The sequence below is a fragment of the Felis catus genome, chromosome B4 (genome assembly GCF_018350175.1).
Source record: "Felis catus isolate Fca126 chromosome B4, F.catus_Fca126_mat1.0, whole genome shotgun sequence".
In the NCBI taxonomy this organism is placed as follows: domain Eukaryota; kingdom Metazoa; phylum Chordata; class Mammalia; order Carnivora; family Felidae; genus Felis; species Felis catus.
In genome coordinates, this window is record NC_058374.1 from 136,967,570 (window position 1) to 136,987,716 (window position 20,147).

General features: G+C 62.0%; 1 protein-coding gene across 5 annotated transcripts in view; it reads right to left on the reverse strand.

The window, feature by feature from the left end:
- SHISAL1 (shisa like 1) overlaps positions 1-20,147 on the reverse strand; it is a 130,587-nt gene that overhangs the window by 33,578 nt on the left and 76,862 nt on the right. For all 5 annotated transcript variants that reach the window (XM_023257583.2, XM_023257581.2, XM_023257584.2 and 2 more), the window contains exons 2-4: positions 14,165-14,260; positions 10,433-10,646; positions 559-876 (exon numbers count right to left, since the gene is read on the reverse strand). In XM_023257583.2, coding sequence (XP_023113351.1) covers positions 559-876; positions 10,433-10,646; positions 14,165-14,231 — 599 coding nt within the window. In that variant the 5' untranslated portion in view covers positions 14,232-14,260. The remainder of the gene's footprint in view (positions 1-558; positions 877-10,432; positions 10,647-14,164; positions 14,261-20,147) is intronic.

Here is a 20,147-nt window from a genome sequence, read left to right on the forward strand (position 1 = left end):
TAGGCCAAGCCCCCGATATCCCGCTTCCCTTCCCGCCTCCCTTCCTTTCCCCTGGGCCACCCCCGAGCAGCCTGCCCGCATAACCTCAGCCGTCCTTGTGGGGCTCAGTGCACGTGAACCTAAGGAACCAACCCAGCAACAGGCTTGCTTTCTAACTCCATGCCGGAAAAGCCTATCCCCCAACCTCCAAAAAGCCACTGGCTTCCTTTGCCGAGACCGCGCACACTCGGCAAGCCATCCAGTTTCCCCTCTTGCCGTGGCAGCCGGGAGACTCACGACTCCATTAAACGCTCAGTGGCGACCACTCCCGCGCCAGGCTCTGAGTGCCACCAACTTGCGAGCTCGGCTCCCAAGCTCCGCGTCCACCTCCCGTTTTTGACCTTCTTGCCCAGGCACGTGCTCTCGCGGGCACCTTCGAATCCTTCTCGGCAAGTAAGACAAGCAAACGATCAGGCGGTCGGCGAGCCAAACACAGCAAGCAGTAAGGACCCGCTCTTTTCCGAGCTTGTCAAGGGCCCGTGATCCGTGGCGGCCAGGGCCTTGATCGCAACCACTCACCAGGCAGACGAGCTCTGGAAGGTCATCAGTGGTGGGTGGTGAGCATTTCCCTGCAGCGTGGGCGCGGCCTGCGGGGCTTGCGGCAGCAGCCCCGGGGGAGGCTGGGGCTGCGGGGCCGGCTGCCCTGGCCGCGGGGGCCGGGCAGGATTGCCCCACCGCCGGGGGTCCTGTTTCATCCATTGTCCGTGGATGCCCCACCGCGCCAGGTAAACCTTGCAAATGTCGTAGTTCATTGCCGAGTAATACAAAAGATCCAGGACCAGCAGCATGAACACGAAAAAGCCATAGATCCACACTCCCAGCAAGGCGGTGTAATTGCTGGGGGGAAACAGAGACAGACACTGAGAGCAAAGGCAGCAACAGCCCCCATCGACAGTTAATCCGCGGGGCTCCTTCGGGGTCCCAAGCCCCTCCCTGGGGGCAGGGTGTCCTGGCTCCCCTCCTCACACCCACCCTCCACTTCCTGTCCTCCTAGATCCTCGGAATCCATTCCTCTGTGCCCTGTCCCTCCCCCCCACCCACGGAGCATCGCCCCCAGGACCCCGGGGGGGGGGGCAGGGATCCCAGGGAGTTGGGAAAGACCTTCACCCTCATGGGTGCTGCTCTTGGGCCTGCCGGCTGTCCCCTGGGGGTGCCCCTTGCTTGCCCGCCCCCGGGCCTTTGTGTGTGCTGTCCCCACCTCCCGGGATGTTCTCCTGCATGGATTACTGCCTCCTCCCTCCCTGTCCCCCAGCAGCTCCTCCCTACCTTACTGGACCCAGGGCAAACGCAGGCCTTAACTTCCTGAGCCATACACCCCTGGCCCTCGGCGTCCCCCCCATGGGCTGTGGGGGATACGGCGGGGGCACCCCTCCCCCGGGCAGCCCCTCCCCCTTCAGACTCTCCCTCTTGCCCTTCCTCAGGAGTCCAGAAAGCAGACGTGGGCTCAGCCTCCCTCCCTGCGCCCCACGCAGCACTCACAGCCCCTGCCGCCACTGCCCTCTCCCCCTCCCCCCAGCACCGCCACAGGGTGCGTGGCTGGGGCTCTCAGGGTCCCCGGCCAAGGTCTCTCTTGCTCATTCACCCAGGACTTCCCCACTGAGGGCTGTCGGCCCCAGTTTTAGGCTGCCGGGGCTCACAGCTCCTTTGTGAGGCTTGGCTCCCCACCACCCTGCCCAACTCCCCCTTGGCCTCCTGGACACTGCTTCCCCCAGGAAGCCTTCCAGACACGCTGCCCCTCCTACAGACCCCTCCTCTGACCCACAGTCCTGAGTGCCCGTCAGACCCGGCCCCCACCCCCCGGGACGGAGTCGTCTGGGTCTATCCATCCCTCCCCCCCCCCACCCTCCAGGCCAGGGTCTGAGTGTCCCCTGGGAGCCCAGGGAGGGCTGTTTCCTGGGCCGGGGCTGCTGTGCTCCAAACAGTGCTCGCCAGGGGCTGTGGCTGTTTAAAGAGACTGATTTATTAATCACTCAGAGACCGCCTCCATCTGGTCCCTGCTGCGGGCATCTGTTCAGGTGGGTGAGCGCTGGCGGGTGGCAGAGAGGAGGGGCACTGAAGAGAGGCAGAGCCAGTGTCCCGCCTCACTGCCCCCTCCCCCAGCTCCGGCCCAGACAGGGCCCCTGGGTGTCCTGGGTCCCCACGGCAGGTCCCTCTGGACCCTGCCCGAGGCTGGAGAGCACAGGCCTGGAGCCAGGGCACCTGGTTGGGTCTTCAGGTTCCTCCCTGGCCCAGCTTTGCTGTGCGGCCTGGGAGAACCCCTGTGTGTCCCTGGCAGAGACCGTGTCAGTTCACCCCACCCGGTCGTGGCCTCAGCAGCGAGACGGGGGGCGATTGCCCTCCGACTCCTGGGCCCCTGACCAGGGCTGTTCACTTTTGCTCACACATGCTCTTTGCCCAGGACGCCTTCCCTCCCCCTTGCTTAGCCAGTCTTTCCCCCTGAAGACTTGGCTTGGGTGCTTGGAGGTCCCTCAAGTGGGAGGTCTCTGGGTGCCCGAGCACTCAGCACGGAGCAGGCCCCGGTAAGTGCTCAGGGCTTGGTATCTGCTTGGGGGGAGGGGGGGGGGGACATGCAAGCCCGTATCTCAGCCACCCTCCTTCCCTGGTGTGGCCCCACCTCCAGCCACCACCTCCACGAGGCCTGCAGCAGTCTCGGGGGCTTGTTCGTGCTAAGGTGTGAATGACTGACAGCCAGGCCCCACGCTGCCGCACTTCAGGCGGAAGCCAGCTTTGCCTGGATACATCTGGATGTGGAATTTCTGGGAGGGAACAGAGGCTGGCAGTCCCCGCCTGGCTCGCCGAGGCAGGAGTCCTGGGGTGGACGTCCACGTGGACGGAGGAGGAGGGCCTGGCTGCGGTCTCCGGCCCTCCTGCTTTGCCCAGCACCCTCTCGCCAGCCTCCCCGGAGCCCCCACCGCGTCGCTCTGAACATCAGGTCTTTCCTTGGTGGTTCCCATGGCAGCGGCCTCCTCGGGGCTGAGGGAGGGGAGCGGGAAGCGGGAGGCAGGGCCAGCTGCTTACAGATGCTGCCCCTGCAGACAGGGAGACCAGGATGCCAGCCCGGGGGTGGTGGCTGGACCGCAGCTGGGCCTGAGCCAGCAGGGAAATGAAAGCGGCAACCAGCGAACCTCGCTCTTCGCGCTTCTGCACGGCGGCCCGTTCGGCGCTCACGGCCAACACGGAAGGAAGCATCGTTGCTATCACCACCATCCCCGTGTTACAGATGGGAAGCTGAGGCTCGGAAGGGTGAAGAGACTCGTCTAAGACCTCACAGCCAGTGAGTGCAGAGCCAGGATTTGAACTCAGAAGTCTGGCCCCAGAGCGCACATTCTCAACCGTGGCGCCATACCGTCCCGGACAGGTGCCCCCAGGTTCCCAGGGCAGAAAGGTCGCCTCGAGGCCTTGGTCTGTGCCGCTCCTCTGCCTGGAACCCGCTCCCTACTTCCCGTGTGCCCGTGTCTCAGCTCAGCCACCTCCTCCTCCAGGAAGCCTTCCTGGGGGTCCCCGGTCAGATCCAACGCCTCCCTGGGGCTCCCAAAGTCACTGGGTTTCCCAGAACACACCATGTCGTCTTGGCTGTTTTGTGGGATCGTTGGCCCCTCGAGCTCAGAGCTCGAACGCACGTCGAACGCTTCAGTGAGCTGGTGACAACGGAGACCTCCATATATAACTAGCTCCCTCACGAGACCTCACCTTCTCTCTGCACGTTCACTAAGAGTTCATAGCGATACAGGCGATCACAGCACGCCGGTGCCCCGTGCTTCTCACTCCCCGCAACAATCCGGTGAGTTAGGAGGTCCAGGTGAGGACACGAGGTCCAGAGAGGCAAAGTCACCGGCCGGCTGGGAAGGGGCTGCGTCTAACCTCGGGGCGTGCTGAATCTTGGGAAAACCCCAAGGTCACGTCCAGATGTCCGGGGGGGGGATTTCCCACAGTGGCTGGGCTCACCCTGCCCCCCGCCCCGGAGCATCCTGCATCCCACTGTGTTGCTCTGTCCCAACCGGCATTTGGGGGGATGGGGAGTGGTGGCCTGATTCCCCCCCCCGCCCCCACCCCCCGCTCAGGGAAAGGACGGGCGCACCGACAGGAGACGCAACCTTCACGGACTTCCCTGCCAGGGAGCCCTCGCCAGACGCGGTGGGTGGCTGGAAAGCCCAGGCCACGGACAGCACCCCCAGGCGGCTCTCCTGCCTTTCTTTGCCTGCCTTCCTCATGGTTGGCCGGCTGGAATCATTCCGGGTTGTTGTTGTTGTTGTTGTTGAACTTCATTAAAAAAAAAGCGATTTGGACATTAATTCCACCCAGATGCAGGGGTCTTTGTTGTGTGTATGCATGTGCTTCGCAAAGGGCAGGATATAAAGCAGAGGCTGTTTTGTGGGGCAAGATGCGAAGCCAGCCGGAGCCCCAGAGGGCAGGTTTTCAGTGTATCTGGGGATATTTACAGCCTCCAATTCTTTTGGTGTTTCCCAAATGACAAACAAGAGCCTGGAGGGGTCTCACTGAGGACCTACTGGTTACAGGAGCAGGTACGTAGGCAGGAGGCCAGCTGTGGCCGGAAGGCAGCTCCTGCCAGCGCCCCAGAGGCGGTCCCCGCTGAGGACCCGCCGAGGCCAGCGGGTCAGAAAGGTACACGGGCCGCAGGGCCCCCAGCCGACCTCACCTAAGCTGCCTGAGCCCCGAACCCACTCACGAGGCGGCCTGTGGGTCCGTGTGACGAGCTGGTAACCCCGGTGACTACATTCTGGGCCCGAGAGGTCAGGCCCGCGTGGATTCAAAGCCCAGCCGTGCGCGTTTCTCCCTCCGTGATCTCGGGCCACAGCCTTACTCTCCTCATCTGTCAAGTGCAGACAACGGTACCCCTGCTCGAGTGGCGGTGTTGTTTATGAGGCTTCACGCGATCACACGGGGCCTAGAGGGGAAAGGACCCAGCGGCTGCTGGCTCCTATGACGAAGGCACACAGGAACGCTCAATAGGCCTGGGCCCAGAGAGGCCAAGCGACGTGCCCGGGGTCACACAGCGGGATGGAGCCTGTTGGGCCAACGAAGCTGAGTCCACTACTATCAAAATGCTCACTGTCCCTCCCGCCCCGCTGGCAACGGGCTTGGCCCCACGAGGACGGGCAAGAGGAGTCCCGGATAGGCCTCTGATTCTTGAGCTGCGGGGACTTACGGGGTGCCCGCTACCTCAGCATAACTGAGCCTGGAGGACAGGCGCACCTGTCCCCAGCCCTGCTCCGTCCCTGGTGCGCTGGGTGACTCCGGGCGAGTTTTCGCCCTCTCTGGGCCTCAGCCCTGGCGTCAGGGGGCCGGTGGGGCCTTCTTCACAGAAAACACCCCCACGTGGATCAGAGGAGCTAGGGTGAGGCCCCTCACGTCACAGTAAGTGCTCAAAAGCGTCCCCCTCCCCCTGGCCCAGCAGAGTGTATTCTGACGAAGGAACGTCGTGATTCTAGAACCTCTCCGGTTGTTACAAGGCTGCCAGTGCTTCTGCAGGCTCCATGCCGAACAGGGCTTGAGGGGGTCGAACAGCCGACGAGAACATCTAGAAGCTTCTCACAGCCCTCAGGGGCTGCGTTCCGTGGCTGGAAGCGTCTGGACGGTGACGTGAGGCCGGCGGGACGGGGCCCAGGGCCCCGGGGAGCCCAGGTCCTCAGGCACTGGGGAAAGGAAGGCTTCTGGGGCAGAGAGGTTTCACGTGCGGCCAAGTGGGGAGCCAGAATTCATCCACTCCATCCTTGGAGGCCTTAGAGGACCCCTGTGCCTCCCGAGGGTCCCTCTCCCAGGCTCCCTCTCTTGCAGCCCACCTGCCTGGTGAAGGAACACCTGCTCACTGCACAAGACTCCGCCCCAGGCCACCGCTGTCCCCAGACAGAGCTGACCGCCGACCCTGAGCGCCCCGCCCCACCCCGGGCCCCGGGCGGACGCCCCCAAGGCAGGTCCGGGGCCCCGAGCCTGAGCCACCGGCCCCAGGAAGGCATGCGGCATGCGTCTCCTGAACGCCAAGGGCCCCTGCCCGCGTGGCAGGAAGTGGCACCTTGCCGTGGCCGTGGGCTCGGCGAGGCTGCTTCCCTCGCTCCGCCTGCCTTTCTGCTAGGCAGCCGGAACCAAAACAAACCATTCTGTTCCTCCAGAAAAACACAAATAAATAAGTCATCAGAAGTGCTCTCCTTCTCCCTGTCACCGGCCCTGCCTCCTCGCTGATTCACCAGCGGGGTGGGTGGGGTGGGCGGGTGCCAGGCAGGCGTGGCTGCTAATGGACCCCGTGCATCTTCAGAAAGCCCCGCTGGGGGTCACGGCTGCCCTGGTCCCCCTGGACGGGCCGCGGCGGGTGATCACGGGTCCGGGAGGTTGGCACATCCGGCCTCTTGGCTGAGATCTGGCGCGTTCCCCAGCATCAGACAAGTCCTGGCTTTCCAGGGACCAGTGACCCTAAAAAGGGCCCCAGGCGTCCCTCAGGCCTCGACGGTGGCCGGACCCGGTGACCTCACCAGCCTGGGCCCAGCCCCTTCTTTCTTCCTCTCAGAGTAGCTGTGAAGGCAGCCACTATTAACAAAATAACACAGGCGTCTTGCCCAACGGGGTCAGGGCCCCAGAGGGCAGGACAGTCCCCGAGGTGGCTGCCACCTGGCTCTCCTTCACGTCCCTCCGAGCTGTCCCCTCTCTGCCGCAGGCTCCCCCTGGATGCAAGGCCCCGGTCTAGCCCCCTGAGCCCCAGTCCCTGAGCTTGGGCGACTGCCTGGGGGCCTCTGAGCTGAGCTCTGGATTAATGATCTCTAGATGATGCTGGCCTCTCTCCTCAGCAGGGCCCCGGTCTTGCCCAGGCCACCATCCTGGCTTCTGTGGTGTCCTATGTCTTTGTCCCAAGCACCATCCATGAGAACAGACCAGCTAAAGCCCTCGGGGCGCCTCACGGCCCTCAGGAGAAGGCCCACGGCCCCTCCACCCTTACCCTCCACCTGTGCCGCACCGCGCCTGCCCTCCCGCCTCTCCCCACGGCTCCCCTTGGCTCTTGATTCCATCGCTGACCGGCTGCCCGGAGCAGGCAAGTTACACGGCCTCTCCGTGCCCACCTTCCCCGCGTGCGACGTGGGCTAAGGATGGGCCGTGGGGTGCCTTCGGCGACATGCCGTGCCCCGTGCCGCACGCCCCGTAAATGCTTTCTGGGGTTAAAGGGTAAGAACTAAGCTAGGCTTCTTCAATAGTTCCAGCCCTGCCCAGGGGAACAGCTTTCTTTCAGGGCCCAACTCTTTATCACCGCAAGCAGGCCCCGCGGTGCTGAAATGATGGGGTATTCTGCGTGAGATCCTGTGGAAGGGTGCAGATTATAGAAACCTGTGGGCTTCAAAATGAGGATTCCAGACACCAGTCGCCAGAGCCTCGGAGAAGCCTGCTCGCCTTGCCAAGCCTCTGTCTCCCGTCTGGCTTTCGGCCGACAACGACAGCCCTCGGGGGTCCTAACCCCGGGGCTGGTACCGCCCTCCTCCCTCGGGGAGTCAGTCTTCGGTCTTATAAAAGACTTGGGTCAGATCCCAGGCTCAATTCCAGCCCTTGTGATGGACAGGACTTGCTAAACGACTTCACACACAGAATTATTCTAAGGCCTGAGCAGATGGCAAGATATTCAGGGGAAGCACCCATGCATTTGAGGAAGGAAGGGCTGGGGAGTCGGCCTTGGCGGGAGGAGGGAGATTTGGATGATAGTCAAGGAGTCTGCATCTCCCGCCTGACCAAAGGGAAGAGATTTCCCCGGAGTGATCACGGCACGGCGGCAAAGCATTCAAGTCCCAGCGCTGGACAGAGAGATTGGGGCTCAGACCGCCCCCCCCCCACCCCTCCGCTGTGGTTCCACAGTCACTCAACAAACCCTCCTTCCTTCCAAGTGGACTTTTCCTTACCATGAAGAAAATACAGCCAGCCTCAGGTTCCTTGGGAAAATATTAGAAGCATCCCAATTAATATCAGGGACAAGAGAAGAATGCCTAATCACTGTAAAGATGGTTTTAGAGGTGCTAGCCAATGTGATTGGACAAGAAAAAGAATGGAGGCACAAAAACTGGAAAGCAGATAAAATTGTCACTGTTTGCAAACAGCATAATTGGGAATGTGATAGAATCAACTGAAAAAGTGTTACAAAGAGAATTTCAGTAAGGTAGCTGAGCATAAAATTAGTATATTTTTATTTATTTACTTTGAGAGAGGGTGAGCATGGGTGGGGGAGGGGCAGAGGGAGAGAGAGAATCTGAAGCAGGCTCCACACCCAGGGAGGAGCTCAACGTGGGGCTCGATCTCATGACGGCGAGATCATGACCTGAGCCAAAATCAAGAGCTGGACGCTCAACCGACTGAGCCACCCAGGCGCCCCTACAATTCTTATATAGAGGCCACTAGGTTTTGTCATCGAAACGAGAGTCAGTTGGAAGATGCAATGAAAGAAAAGATCCAGCATCAAAAGAAGTAAGGAGGAATAAACGCAAAAGATATGCAATACGATACCCGTGAAGATAATCCCAAAACACTACGGAAGAAAATTTGACCTGGGAAGACAATACAGAGCTTCCTCAACTGATGACGCGGTTATGCCCCAAGAAGCTGGCTGTAAGCCGAAAATATTGTAAGGACACACTGCACACCGCAGCTTCGCCCAGCTGCCCTCAAACGGCTCAGAACACTCCCGTTAGCCTGCAGCTGGGCAATCATCTGCCGCAAAGCCTTGGGTGATAATCAAGTGTGGCCCACGTCACGTAGTTTAGGGAATGCTGTTCCGAAAGTGAAAAAAGCAAACGCTGATTGACATAGGCGCAGATTGCTGGTTAAGTGTGTTGGAGGTCGAGCCCCACGGTCGCCTGGCCGACTGGAAGTTGTTAAGGCTGCCACTATCCAGCCTTACCAACGAGGATTGTACGATATGTTGCTGGCCCGGGACGGGATCAGAATTCAAAGTACGCGTCCTACTGAACGCACACAGCTTGCTCACCCTCGTGAAGCTGAAAAATCCTAAGTTGAATCAGCTTAAGTCAGGGACTGTCTGTACTCTGTTCTTGGATTCAATGTCATGGCAAGTCCATTCCCTTTGGATTAACCCATGCATTCAACACGAGCTCAGGAAAAAATGCTACCTGGATTCTTGAAGCAGGAGCCAGACGACACAAGCTACGTCCAAAGTTCATGTGAAAAAAAGAGGTGGGGGAATAGTCTAAGAAGGCATTGAAACATATCAAAAGCCACAGTGGTTGACAAAGTGAGATGCTAGTGTATGGATAGACCAGTGAAAGCCATGAGAATGTGTCACCATCTAGATACTCAAATTTATATATTTTAGTATGTAAGTTGGACGTTTCCATCAGTGGGGGGAAGATGGGCAATTCAGTGAATGGTGTGGGGACAGCTGGCTGCCTATCTGGAAAGAAAAAATAAAAGTTGGATTCCTACCTCAAAACTTACATCCAAATAAATTCCTAACAGATCAAAGACTTGAAAGTAAAAAAAAAAAAAAAAAAAAATTAAAACATAAAAAAAAAAAATACAAGAAAACCTAAGGGGATTTTTATGAGCTCCGAATCAGGAAAGACTTTCTCAGTCTGAGACAACACCCAGAAGAAGACACCAAAGAAAAGAAATGAATCCGATGTGATTCTATAACAGCTAAAGATGAAGCATGAGGTGAAAGCATCACACATTCAAAGGCACACTGAGAAAATGTTTGCAACGCATCACATCCCCTTCATATATAAAGAGTGCCTGTAAATCACTAAGAAAGAACAGCCAGAAAAGTCAATGGGGACGGGGCAAAGGGCATAAACAGCTGGCTCGCGGTAAAAGAGGCACAGACCGCTTTCAAACATGTGGAAAGATGCTTCGCTTCTTTCGCTCGCGGTAAGAGAAATGCATGTTGTTTCGATCCCGCACGCCTTTACCTAGCACACTCCCACCGCCTTTCTGCCGGGGATATCTCTCTTTCTCTATTTACGCTCTGGGTCCCTTCCGTTTGGGCCTCGGTCTCTTGTGTTTAAATCGCCTTAAGGAAAGGGGCTGCGTGGGATTGATCTCTGGGTCAGAACTGCCAATCGATATTTGTCGTGCGAATAAATAAGGAAGGAACGAACGAACGAACGCGGATTCCAGGCCCAAGCACCTTCCACGCCTCAAAGCCTTCCACATCCTTGACATCATCTAACTTCTGCAGCAGCCCTGGGAGCTGGGGGAGGTGGGCAGGGAGGTAGCCGTCGGTATGATGTGCCCATTTCCCAGAAGGGAAGGCTAAAGTCAGGCCAGAACGCCCGTCACCTGAAGGCTTTCCCAGACTCCTCCCGGGCCCACCCATCCTGTCCGGTGAGCTGCCAGCCGCCCCCGGGGACGGGGTGTTGGAGCGGGGCCGCGGCCCCAGCGCGGTACTCACTTGTGCATGTAGCCCTCGGACCCCGCCGTGAGGTTCGCCTGCATCACCGCCTGAAACTCTGTCTCGTTGCAGCAGTATTTGAAAACCGTGTTGTTATGGTGACAGCAGAGAATGAAGGTTTTGTTGTCCGAGAGCCGGGGGCAGTGGAAGCCGAAGTGATAGCGGCCTTTGTGGTCCGTGTATGGCTCACAGACTCGGAAGTGCGCGGACAAGACTGGAAAACAGAGTCACCGGCTCAGTGGGGTGCTTCCGCGAGCCCGGCTGCCCTGGGAGTCCGCCAGCTCAGCCTGGTTCGCGGTGTCGCCAGCCTCTTCCCTCCCCAGAAGGGCTCTGGGGTCCAGTGTGAGCCTCACTTCTGCCAGGAAGCTGGCTCTGGGCTGCTGTCTCGGCCCAGCCCCCCTTGCTGTCAGCCCTGCTTACACTGTGTCCCCCAGACTGGGGGCCCCTTGCGGGCAGGGCTACGTCTTAAGCCTCCGGGGCTCTCTGCACACGGCAAGGACACGACGTTCGCCGAGCGCCTGCTCTGCACGTCACGCGCTGTATCTCGTTGAACCCGCTTGGCCTTCCCACTTTACAGATGGAAAAACTGAGGCTCAGCGGCCTCCAGTGGTCTGCCTGAGCTGGTAAGGGGTGGTAGAGGGAATCCAACCCAGGCCTGCCTGGGTCTGAAGTCCAGCCCTCTCCACTCCCCCGTCGCTGGCTTTAAGAACCTCTCCGACCCCGCGGGCTGGTGGCGGGCCTGTCGATAAGCCCAGGAAGCCTGGGTGGCGGGCAGCCTGGGTGAAGGAACCAGGCTGCCCTCTTGGAGGAAGCGACGCCTCCTCTGTACCACGGTTGCTACTGAACGAGTGCCCGAGACCCGGAGGTCCGCAAGAGCCTGGCTTGGCCGCCCCCCTCTCACGGTCACAGGGCCGTCCCAGCTTCTGGACCCCGCGTCCCCCAGCCCAAGGAGAGGGGGCCCTATTCAGCCACAGAGGCTGCTGCAGGCCCAGGCCGGTATTTACCAGTCGCGCCGACGGTGATAAATAGGACCGAAAGCCTAAGCAGCTATAACAATGGAAAAAAACCTGGAACCTGCTGTCTCCGGCTTAATTAGTATCTTCATAAAAGGGATCGCTGTATCTAATTTGTATCGCTGAAAAGGGGCTTCTTTGGCTGAGGACGTTTCTCCAACCACAAAGCCTCTGGTTTTGCAAAAGCTCCTCAGCCATTTCAAAGCTCTGTGTCTGCTTAGAGGTAATCAGACTGCGGCCCACACAGCTCCCTGGGCGCGCCCGGGGCTGCCGGAGGGGAGTCCCAGCTGGGCTGCGGGGCCAGTGGGCGGACGGGCCTCTGTGAGCTGGGGTGCCGGGGCCGGCTCGGGTGGCCTCGTGAGATCCTGTGCCCGAAGTACAGCACCCTCTTTCGTGGGGCTGGCATGGCCACGGTGGGGAGGTGGGTTCCCGTCTCAGGAGTCAGGGGAGCCCCCCCAGGCCCCCTGCTCGGCCTCGACCTTGGGAAACGGAAGCCCCTCCTGCGGGGAGACAGGGGTCACTAAGGCTGCCCCGTCCTTGGTGGGGCAGGCACCGTTTCGTTTAATCTCCTGGACTCCCATTGTACAGAGTAGAAGACTGAGGCTCAGAGCGGTGATCTCCAAGTGTTGGGCCCTGACCTGCTGCGTCTACATCCCCTGGGGATGTGTCACAAGTGCAGCTCCTCAGGCCCCTCAGCGGACCTTCTGAATGAGAAGCGCTGGGGTGAGGCCAGGCCCTGCAGGGGGGCCGATGGGCGTGGGTCCGGGACCCACTGGCCCAGAGGAAGGACGCCCTAACGGCTGGATGTGAGGGTGAGAGGCGGGAAGTGTCCCCGTCCAGACAGGCGAGGAAGCTCAGGGAGGGAAGGGATGGAGCAGGGCGGGGCGGGAGGTGGGGGGGGTGGTCTTTGAGCTGGGTTTCAGGGGAGCCCGCTGTGCAGAGATGGGGTGGGGAGGGAGGCTGAGTAAGGCAGGGTGCGGGGGCATCCCCCTGGGTCCCCCTGGCCACTGGCCGCCACAGATGGTCAGAGTCACCTGTTTTGCCGTTTGGCAAAGACAGGGAGGCCATCCCTGCTTCCCAAGGGAGAGAGTGCGAGAGCCGACGAAGCCCAGGGCTAGGGGCCGGGACAGCTGGGTCTGAATCTTGGAGCACACGGGGTTACCCGTGCCATCAAGGCCTCTCCGTGCCTCCTTCCCCTCATAGAGGGGAGACCACCGGGGTCCCGGATGGCTGGGGACTCTGAGGAGGGTTTTTCGTTTTTGTTTTGAAAGTTTATGTCTTTCTTTTGAAAGAGGAAGTGCGAGTGGGCGGGGGGAGGCGGGGGACAGAGAGGGAGAGGGCGAGGGAGAATCCCAAGCAGGCTCCACACAGTCGGGGCAGAGCCCGAAGTGGGGTCCAAACTCACGGACCGTGAGATCATGACCTGAGCTGACGGAGGCACCCGGTGCCCCTGAGAAAGGTTCTGTAAACAGCAGAGCATCGGCTGTGCTTCGAGCAGGGAGGTGTGAGTGGATAACACGGGGCTGTGCCTCCCGGCTTCTGGGTTCAGCGCGGTCCCAGGCTGTGCCTGGGGCCCAAGGACAGAGGGACACTCTGTTAGGAGGCTGGTGGGTCCTGCGGCACCAGGAGAACCAGCCCAGGTGGGGAGGGGACACCAAGGAGAAAGCGAGGACCACAGCACGTCCCCATCTTGGGGACCAGTCTGGGCCAACACGGCCATCATCTAACAGCAGTGTGACTGTGTCGCCTCAGGCAGCTCACTGTCCTTCTTCGAGCCTCAGTTTCCTCATCTGTAAAATGGGGGGGGGGGGGAATCTTCCTCCTGTCTCCCGGGTAGCAGGGAGGACCCGATGAGCTAATGCACCGAAAAGAAGTCAGGGACGAGCTTGGTCCCCAGGGCCTTGGCCTGGCTTTGGCTCTGCTGTCCTGGGAGCCCTCATCCCCCAGGGCCCTTCGCGGCCTCCTTCTGAACCAGGCCCTCAACGAAGGGTCAAGGGCAGGAAGCTGGTGTGAACAGTTCTGCCAGAGCACCAGGCGTGCGGAGCCCCTGGGGACGAACGGACGAACGAGAGAGACAGAGAGACAGATGGAGACAGAACCAGAGATGGGGGAGACAGAGAGAGAGAGACAGACGGACGGACGGAGACAGAGGGGGAGGACCGAGCTGGTGCCTTGCTCCGATCGGGGCTTAGCCCACCAGCGGGCCAGCTCTGGTTTGGGGCAGCTGGAGGGCTTGCTTTACGCCCATCTTTGCCAGCAGGGGTGCGAGAGCCCACCTGCCCCATCGGGAGGTGCCTGGGAGGCGGGTCAGGACCCCGGCCCCTGCACTAGCCGTCACCTCCCGTTAGCCAGTCCAGCGCTCAGCCTCAGTTTCCGCATCCGTGCAATGGGATGACCACGACGTTTCAGACCTGGCTTTCGGGGGGTAGGTAGGAAGTCGCGGGGAGCCCTCTCCCGGGGCCGGCAGCCGCCGTTAACCCCACCGCGCCCAGGAGGGCCCTCAGCCCGGCTCCCGTGGCGGGCACGTGGGGCGCAGCACACAGGAGGCTCCCCCTGCCGGGCACCCATCCTTAGCTGCCCTCACCAGGGGGGGGACGCCGGGGGCCGAGGGGCGCCTCCCTGCCAGCACCCGGACCCCGGCCCCGGCCAGCGCGGACCCCAGGAAGGGACCGCCTGCGCCCCCGCCCCCCTCCCCGCCGGCCACCCACGGAGGTCCTACCTGCAGAAATCAGCAACGAGAGGACAGCGAGCACGTTCAAGGACTGCTGGCCACAACTGGTCATCATTCGGCTTGCATCGGTCCGTCGAGAGCCGCCTGGGTAACGAGATCCGGGAGAGGCCGGGTGTGGGCCGCCCTGCCTGCGGGTGCAGGCACTGGCCGGCGGGGGGGGGGACACGGGCGGGGACGCGTGTGCGCTGGGAGCCGGGGCCGGGCCGGGGCTGACGGAGACCATGCCATCCAAGTTCCTTTCTGGAATGAATGACCCCCCGCCCCCCCGCCAGGCCACTGTCACCTCCGCTTCTCTGCACGGCAAAATGAGACTTGATCCAAGGCGGACGGATGGCTCAGGTGCGGAAGGGACTGCGGCCGGTGGGCCGGCGCCCGGAGCGCAGGGGGGTGAGAATGGCCGTGTAGCGCGGGCCGGGGACGGTCGGCAAGGGCCGGGGCACCTCCGGGGGCCCGCGGGACCCGGGTCTCCCCGCCGGGCCGCTGGCCGTGCCTCCCATCAGCCCCTCCGTCAGTCGGCCCGGAGCCCGGCACCTCGCGGGCATCGGGGGCACAGCAGTGAAGGAAACAGACGCCAAGTGGAACCGCGGGGACTCTGGCGGCGCCCGGCGTGCCTTCCGGCGACGGAGCGCAGACAAGCAGATGAATATTTAAAACGCTGCGAGTCTCCCGGGGACGCGCCCTGAGGAGCTGGCGGCCGGGACGCACACAGACACTGGCACGCTCACGTTCACGGCGGCCACGGGGCACGACGGTAGCGGGCGGAACAGCCCTGGTGTCCGCGGGTGGGTAGCTGGGGAAACAGAAGGCGGCCTATTCACGCGGCGGAAGAGGATCCGGCCTCCCACAGGACGGGGATGCTGACCCGGTGCCACAGCACGGATCGACCCCGGGGGACGTCGCGCTGGGTGAAATGAACCTGACACCAAAGGACAAACCCCGTGGGATTCCACTCACATGAGGTCCCCGGGCTCGTCACAGAGACAGCGCGCAGGACGGTGGGCGCCAGGGGCGGGGAGTTCGTGTGCAATGGGGGCAGGGTTTCAGTCTGGGAGGCTGGAAAGGGTCTTGGAGACGGGGTGGGGTGGTGACCGCGAAAGGGCTCGATCACCGCTGAACGGTGCGCTAAAAATCGTTAAAACGTGAAGTTCATGTTATGAGTATTTTACCGCAAGAAACGAAGCTACGAGGGGGAATAAAGCCAGGGGTCGGAGGAGGGATGCAGAGTGGTGCGGGGGGCGCAGGCAGGGTGGTCGGGGAGGGCCTCGGGCGGAGGCGACGGCCGGCAGACCCGAGGGAGGCAGGATCGAGCAGCGTGGCTACAGCCGTTTGGAGGAACCGTGCTGCAGACTAGGGAGAAGCAAGTGCAAAGGCCCTGGGGTGCGAGCAGCCCGGAGGCCAACGGGGGATCGTGGGGGGTTGCGGGTAGCAGGAGGCCACCTGAGGCAGGGCCTTGGCCCTCGGTGGCCACGTCACATCAGGGTGTTGAACCTTGCCAACATCACCCCCTCCCTGCAGGCGTGTGGGAGTGGAGGCTGCGGGAAAGGAGAAACTCTGGGTCAACGGCGTGGCTGAACCTGAGTCCCAGGGGGCTGTAAGCCGCGTGTGGCTGCGAGGAGGTGTAGGGACTCGGGATGGGGATCAATCTGCTGAGCACCTAATACGCGCCACGTTCTGGTTCCGCACACCGCACTCTTCCCTCGTGACACCCCGTTGTGGCATCCGTGTCCACCCAGATCCCAGGCTGCAGTCCTAAGAGCCCCGCCCCTCAGAATGGACGCTTATTTAGAATAGAATTGTTGCAGACGTAGCTAAGGTGAGGTCACCCTGGACCCCCATCCAGCATGACCGGTGACCTTCTAAGAAGGGGAAATTTGGACACAGAGACATGCCCAGAAGGGAGGCCACGTGAAGACGCAGGCAGAGGCTGGGGTGCTGCATCCACAAGCCAATGAACCCCAGAGATGGCCAGCAAACCTCCAGAAGCTTGGGGAGAGCCTCGCGGACGCTCCCTGGGGCCGCCCAGAAGGATCCAGCTCTGCCCACACCTTGATGTCTGGCCTCCAGGTTGTGAGGGCACACGCTTCCGTCGTGCGAGCCCTCGGTGTGTGGGGCTTGTTCCGGTGGCCCCAGGACCCTGCCACGGACCCTCCCGTGGGAATCACCCCGGGAGGGGCTGGGATCTGCACTGAGGTGTGAGGGGCGCTCACCTGGGAGCCGTACCCAAAGTGAGGATGGAGAAGGCCTGGCCAGCCCCCTCCCTGCCCCGTGGAGACCCCGCGCGCCCTCCCGGCCAGGCTGTACCCCCAGGTTTTTGGGGGCCCTCGCGCCCTCCATCCTGGTTCTGCTGTCCGTGCGATCCTGTCTCCGCATTTGGTGGAGCCCTCCACCTCCCGGGAGAAGGTCTGAGAGCAGGGCACACGCCATAGAGATTCACTGCCAGAAAACACAGTTCTGGAAGAGGGGACCGGGAAGGGCAGGGTGCAGTCCACAGGAATGGCCCTCCGACCCGCCCCCCCACCCCCACCCCAGACTGTCCTGGGGCACCTGCTCTGGGCCCGCACCCGGAGCCACCACAGCTGGTTTGTCCTCGCCCTCCGGAGCTCACCACCCCATCAGGGAGGGCACAGGGGCACCAGCTGGGGTCCGAGGAGGCCCTGGGTCCCCCTGACTGGTGGCAGGCAGAGCGGGAAGCCGCCCTGGGAAACCCAGAGGCTGGACCCCTGGCAGGGAGGAGACAGGACCGGACTCCAGGCCAAACGCAGGGAGCAGACGGCTGGGCCCGGCCGGCCACTCAGGCCTCCCTCTCACCCGGAGCGCGGGCAGCGGGGTGGACCGAGGCTGCCGGGTGTTGTTCTAGAACGTGAGCCAGTGGGGGATGGCGTGAGTGTAAGACAGAGCTGAAACACCTTCATGGGGTGGTGACTCAGGCTGACGTGGCGTCAGCCCCTGGGGAAGGGCCCCCCCACCTCTCCTGCGGGCCTCTCTGCGCCCACCGCCCACCGGAGCCCCACGGGCTGTAAGCTGCTTAATTGCTCTGAGCCTGGGCCTCCTCCCCGCCTCCCTCAGGGCCCTCCTGGGAGGATGAAGGAGATTAAAGCATCTCAAAGTGCTTAGCAAGGATCTGCACTTAGGAAACCCAAGGATCTATCCGGGAAAAGGCACCGCGGGGGTGGGGAGTGACAGGGCCCCTGACACAGCCCCTCCATGGCTCCCTTCTGTAGGTGAGCAGGCCGAGGCCCACGGAGGGCCGACACGAGTCTCCAGCCTCCCGGGCCCTGGCCCTTGTAGGATGGGGCGGCCCCAGTTTGGGAGCCAGGCCTCCAGTCCAAGGGCCAGTGGGTTTGTTGAATGAATCCCGGGGTTGGGGAGGGGTGGGGGTTCCACCTCTGCCTTGCACTCCCTCCTGCCAAGCCTGCCCCTACGCAGCCCTCCATATCCTGGGGGGGCTGTGTCCTCCTCTCACTCCTGGGAGCCCAAAGCCTGTGCCACCCTAGAAGTGGCTCCGGGAGGCCTGCCTTGACCCCATCAGCTGGGAGAAGTTTGTCCCTCCAGAGAGACCGCTCGTGTTCCATCACTTCTCTCATTAAAGCGTGAACACGTTTCTTCATTCACCGGTTCTCTCGATACCCACTCACTCACCCCCACCCTGGAACAGGGTCCGAGCTGGGTTCCAGGGACAGGGAAGAGGGCGCGGGCCGGGCACGGACGCCCAGCAGCTCTACCTTCTGTGACCGGTCCCCATGCTCTCTTCCATCAGGCCACGAGGGTCCTGGGCCGGGGCCCTGCCAACTGGGGGCCACGGCCACAGAGCCTGGGCTCCAGAGTCTGGCCAACACCGGCCTCGGGCCGTCAGGCCTGCCTGGGATGGGCGGGGAGAGGGGTACTGAAGCTGGCCTCGGGGCCAGCAGACTGCGGGCGTGTGGGCCCAGGACGCACGGCGGTCACATTTGTCCCCCCGTCCAGAACCGGTCTGCTCAGACCCCACGGCCCGGCCGTGCTCCCCACCCCCACCCCGGGGCTGCCTGGGCATGAGTCAAGGCAGGGGGATGGGAGGGGGCAGCGGAAGCCACAGCCTTGTGGGTGGGGGCGCGGGGGCCCACGGAGGGGGCACTGCCCTACCTCCCCGGGTGCTGGGGGCAGCTCAGGTGCCAGAACCGAAGGCTGAGTCCGTGGAGGAAGAAATACCCATCGCTGTCACGCGGGAAGTTACGTAAAAATTCCATTTCTAACGAGACAGCAAAACTCGGAAGCCGTCCCCGGCCGGGTCAGAAAGTGGCTTTGGAAGGTCCGTGGCCTCGGTGGCCAGCTGTGCTTCTTGGTCTGTTCGCAGGGGTGACGCGATCCACAGGACCCACATTTACAAAGCCCAAGCCTTCGCGGGGTCTGCAGCGGGGGACGTGGGTTCAGGGACTCTGAGTTCAGGTGAAAAGGGTGTGTCGTGCCATCAGGTACTGCCCCGAGACCCCCACCAGGTGACCCTGTGGGGAAGGGCGGGCACCCTTCCTCCCGCCGGGTAGCCCTGGGTCTGGCTTTCTCTGGCTGAGCACCGCCACCCCCCCCCCCCATCCCCTGAGTAGCGGGCGCTGACTTTTCACTGCGTAATTTCAGGTAATTCCGTCCCAGGCGGGAGAGGCAGATCACCAAACGCGGCTCGTAAAGAAGGAAACTGAGGCTCAGGGTCACATAAGCCACTCAGCGGCTCAGACAGGAGGCCAACCCGGCCTACATCTTGCTCTCCATCTCAGACCTGCAGGAGTTTCCAGGTCCTCCCCGGCACCCCCGAGAGAGCCCATTTCCCACAGACAGACCAGATTTATTGTCCTGGGTCCTATCTCCTTGGAAATTGGTAAATGGCTCGTTGGCCAGCCATAAAACTCAAATAACTGGGAGGACGTTCTGGATGAGCAGGACTCCCCTGAGCTCTGACCGCATCCAGAATCACGAGTCGGGCACGCATCTCTGCGGTCCACCCCTCAGGTCAGCCGGGGACTGCTGTTCCCAGATTCGAGGATTATTTTTAAACACCGAATTTGGCGAGGCTGGAGAGGAGAAGAAGGAGGGCATGTGGCGAGAAACAGAGCTGAGGAGGGTGAATGAAGTCCCCCCGGGAACAACAGGCGATCTGTTTTCTCATCAGCCAGGCTGGGCGAGGGAGGGACGAGGGGCAGGGCCTGGGGGCCGTGCTGACGGGGTTGCCAAAGCCACCCCAGGCCGGGCGCCCGGAGATTGCCACATCCTCTCTGGGCGGCCACCCCACCCTCCCCCACTGGACGCAGCCAAGCGCCTCCTCCCGCCCGGACGGGGTCAAGGGCAGCGTGGCCTGGAAGTTGGGTGCCGGAGCTTGGACCACGCCGTCTGGGGCCAAGTCCTGGCTCCGCCTTTGTAACCACACCCCAAGTGGCCTGGGACAAGGCTCCCCGGTCTCTTGGGACTTAGAATGGGGATAAAAATAGTATCTAATCCACAGGACCCTTGTGACAATGGAGTGAGGTGATTCATCAGAGCGCCCGACACAGAGCTGGTGAACGGCAGGCTGCCTCGGTCCCAGCCTCGCACAGCCATCCAGGTCCTGGTGGGCCCATTGGACTCATCGGACCAGCAGCGCACCTCCTCTGCAGTCCTGCCAGCCCCGGGCTCAAGTCTACGCTCACTCCTGAGGCCCTGCACGGTCTGGGCCTTGCTCCCACCTCCTTACTCTTTCTGCCAGTCAACGGTCAGCCCTCTCTGCTGGGCCTTTGCACATGCTGTTCCCCCCACGCCTGGGACACCCTTCCCCTCTCCTACAGCCGGACAACTTCGGCCCAGCTTTCAAGGCTCGGCTGGGGCGTCCGTCTCCCAGGAAGCTTTTCTCCCCCAGACTCTCTCACTCCCCTGGGTGGGTTCCTGAAACTCCGGCCTTGCCCCTGCCTCAGGATTGTCATGGGGCTCACCCGTCACCAGCGTGGACAGGACCATGCTGCCTGTGTGCTTG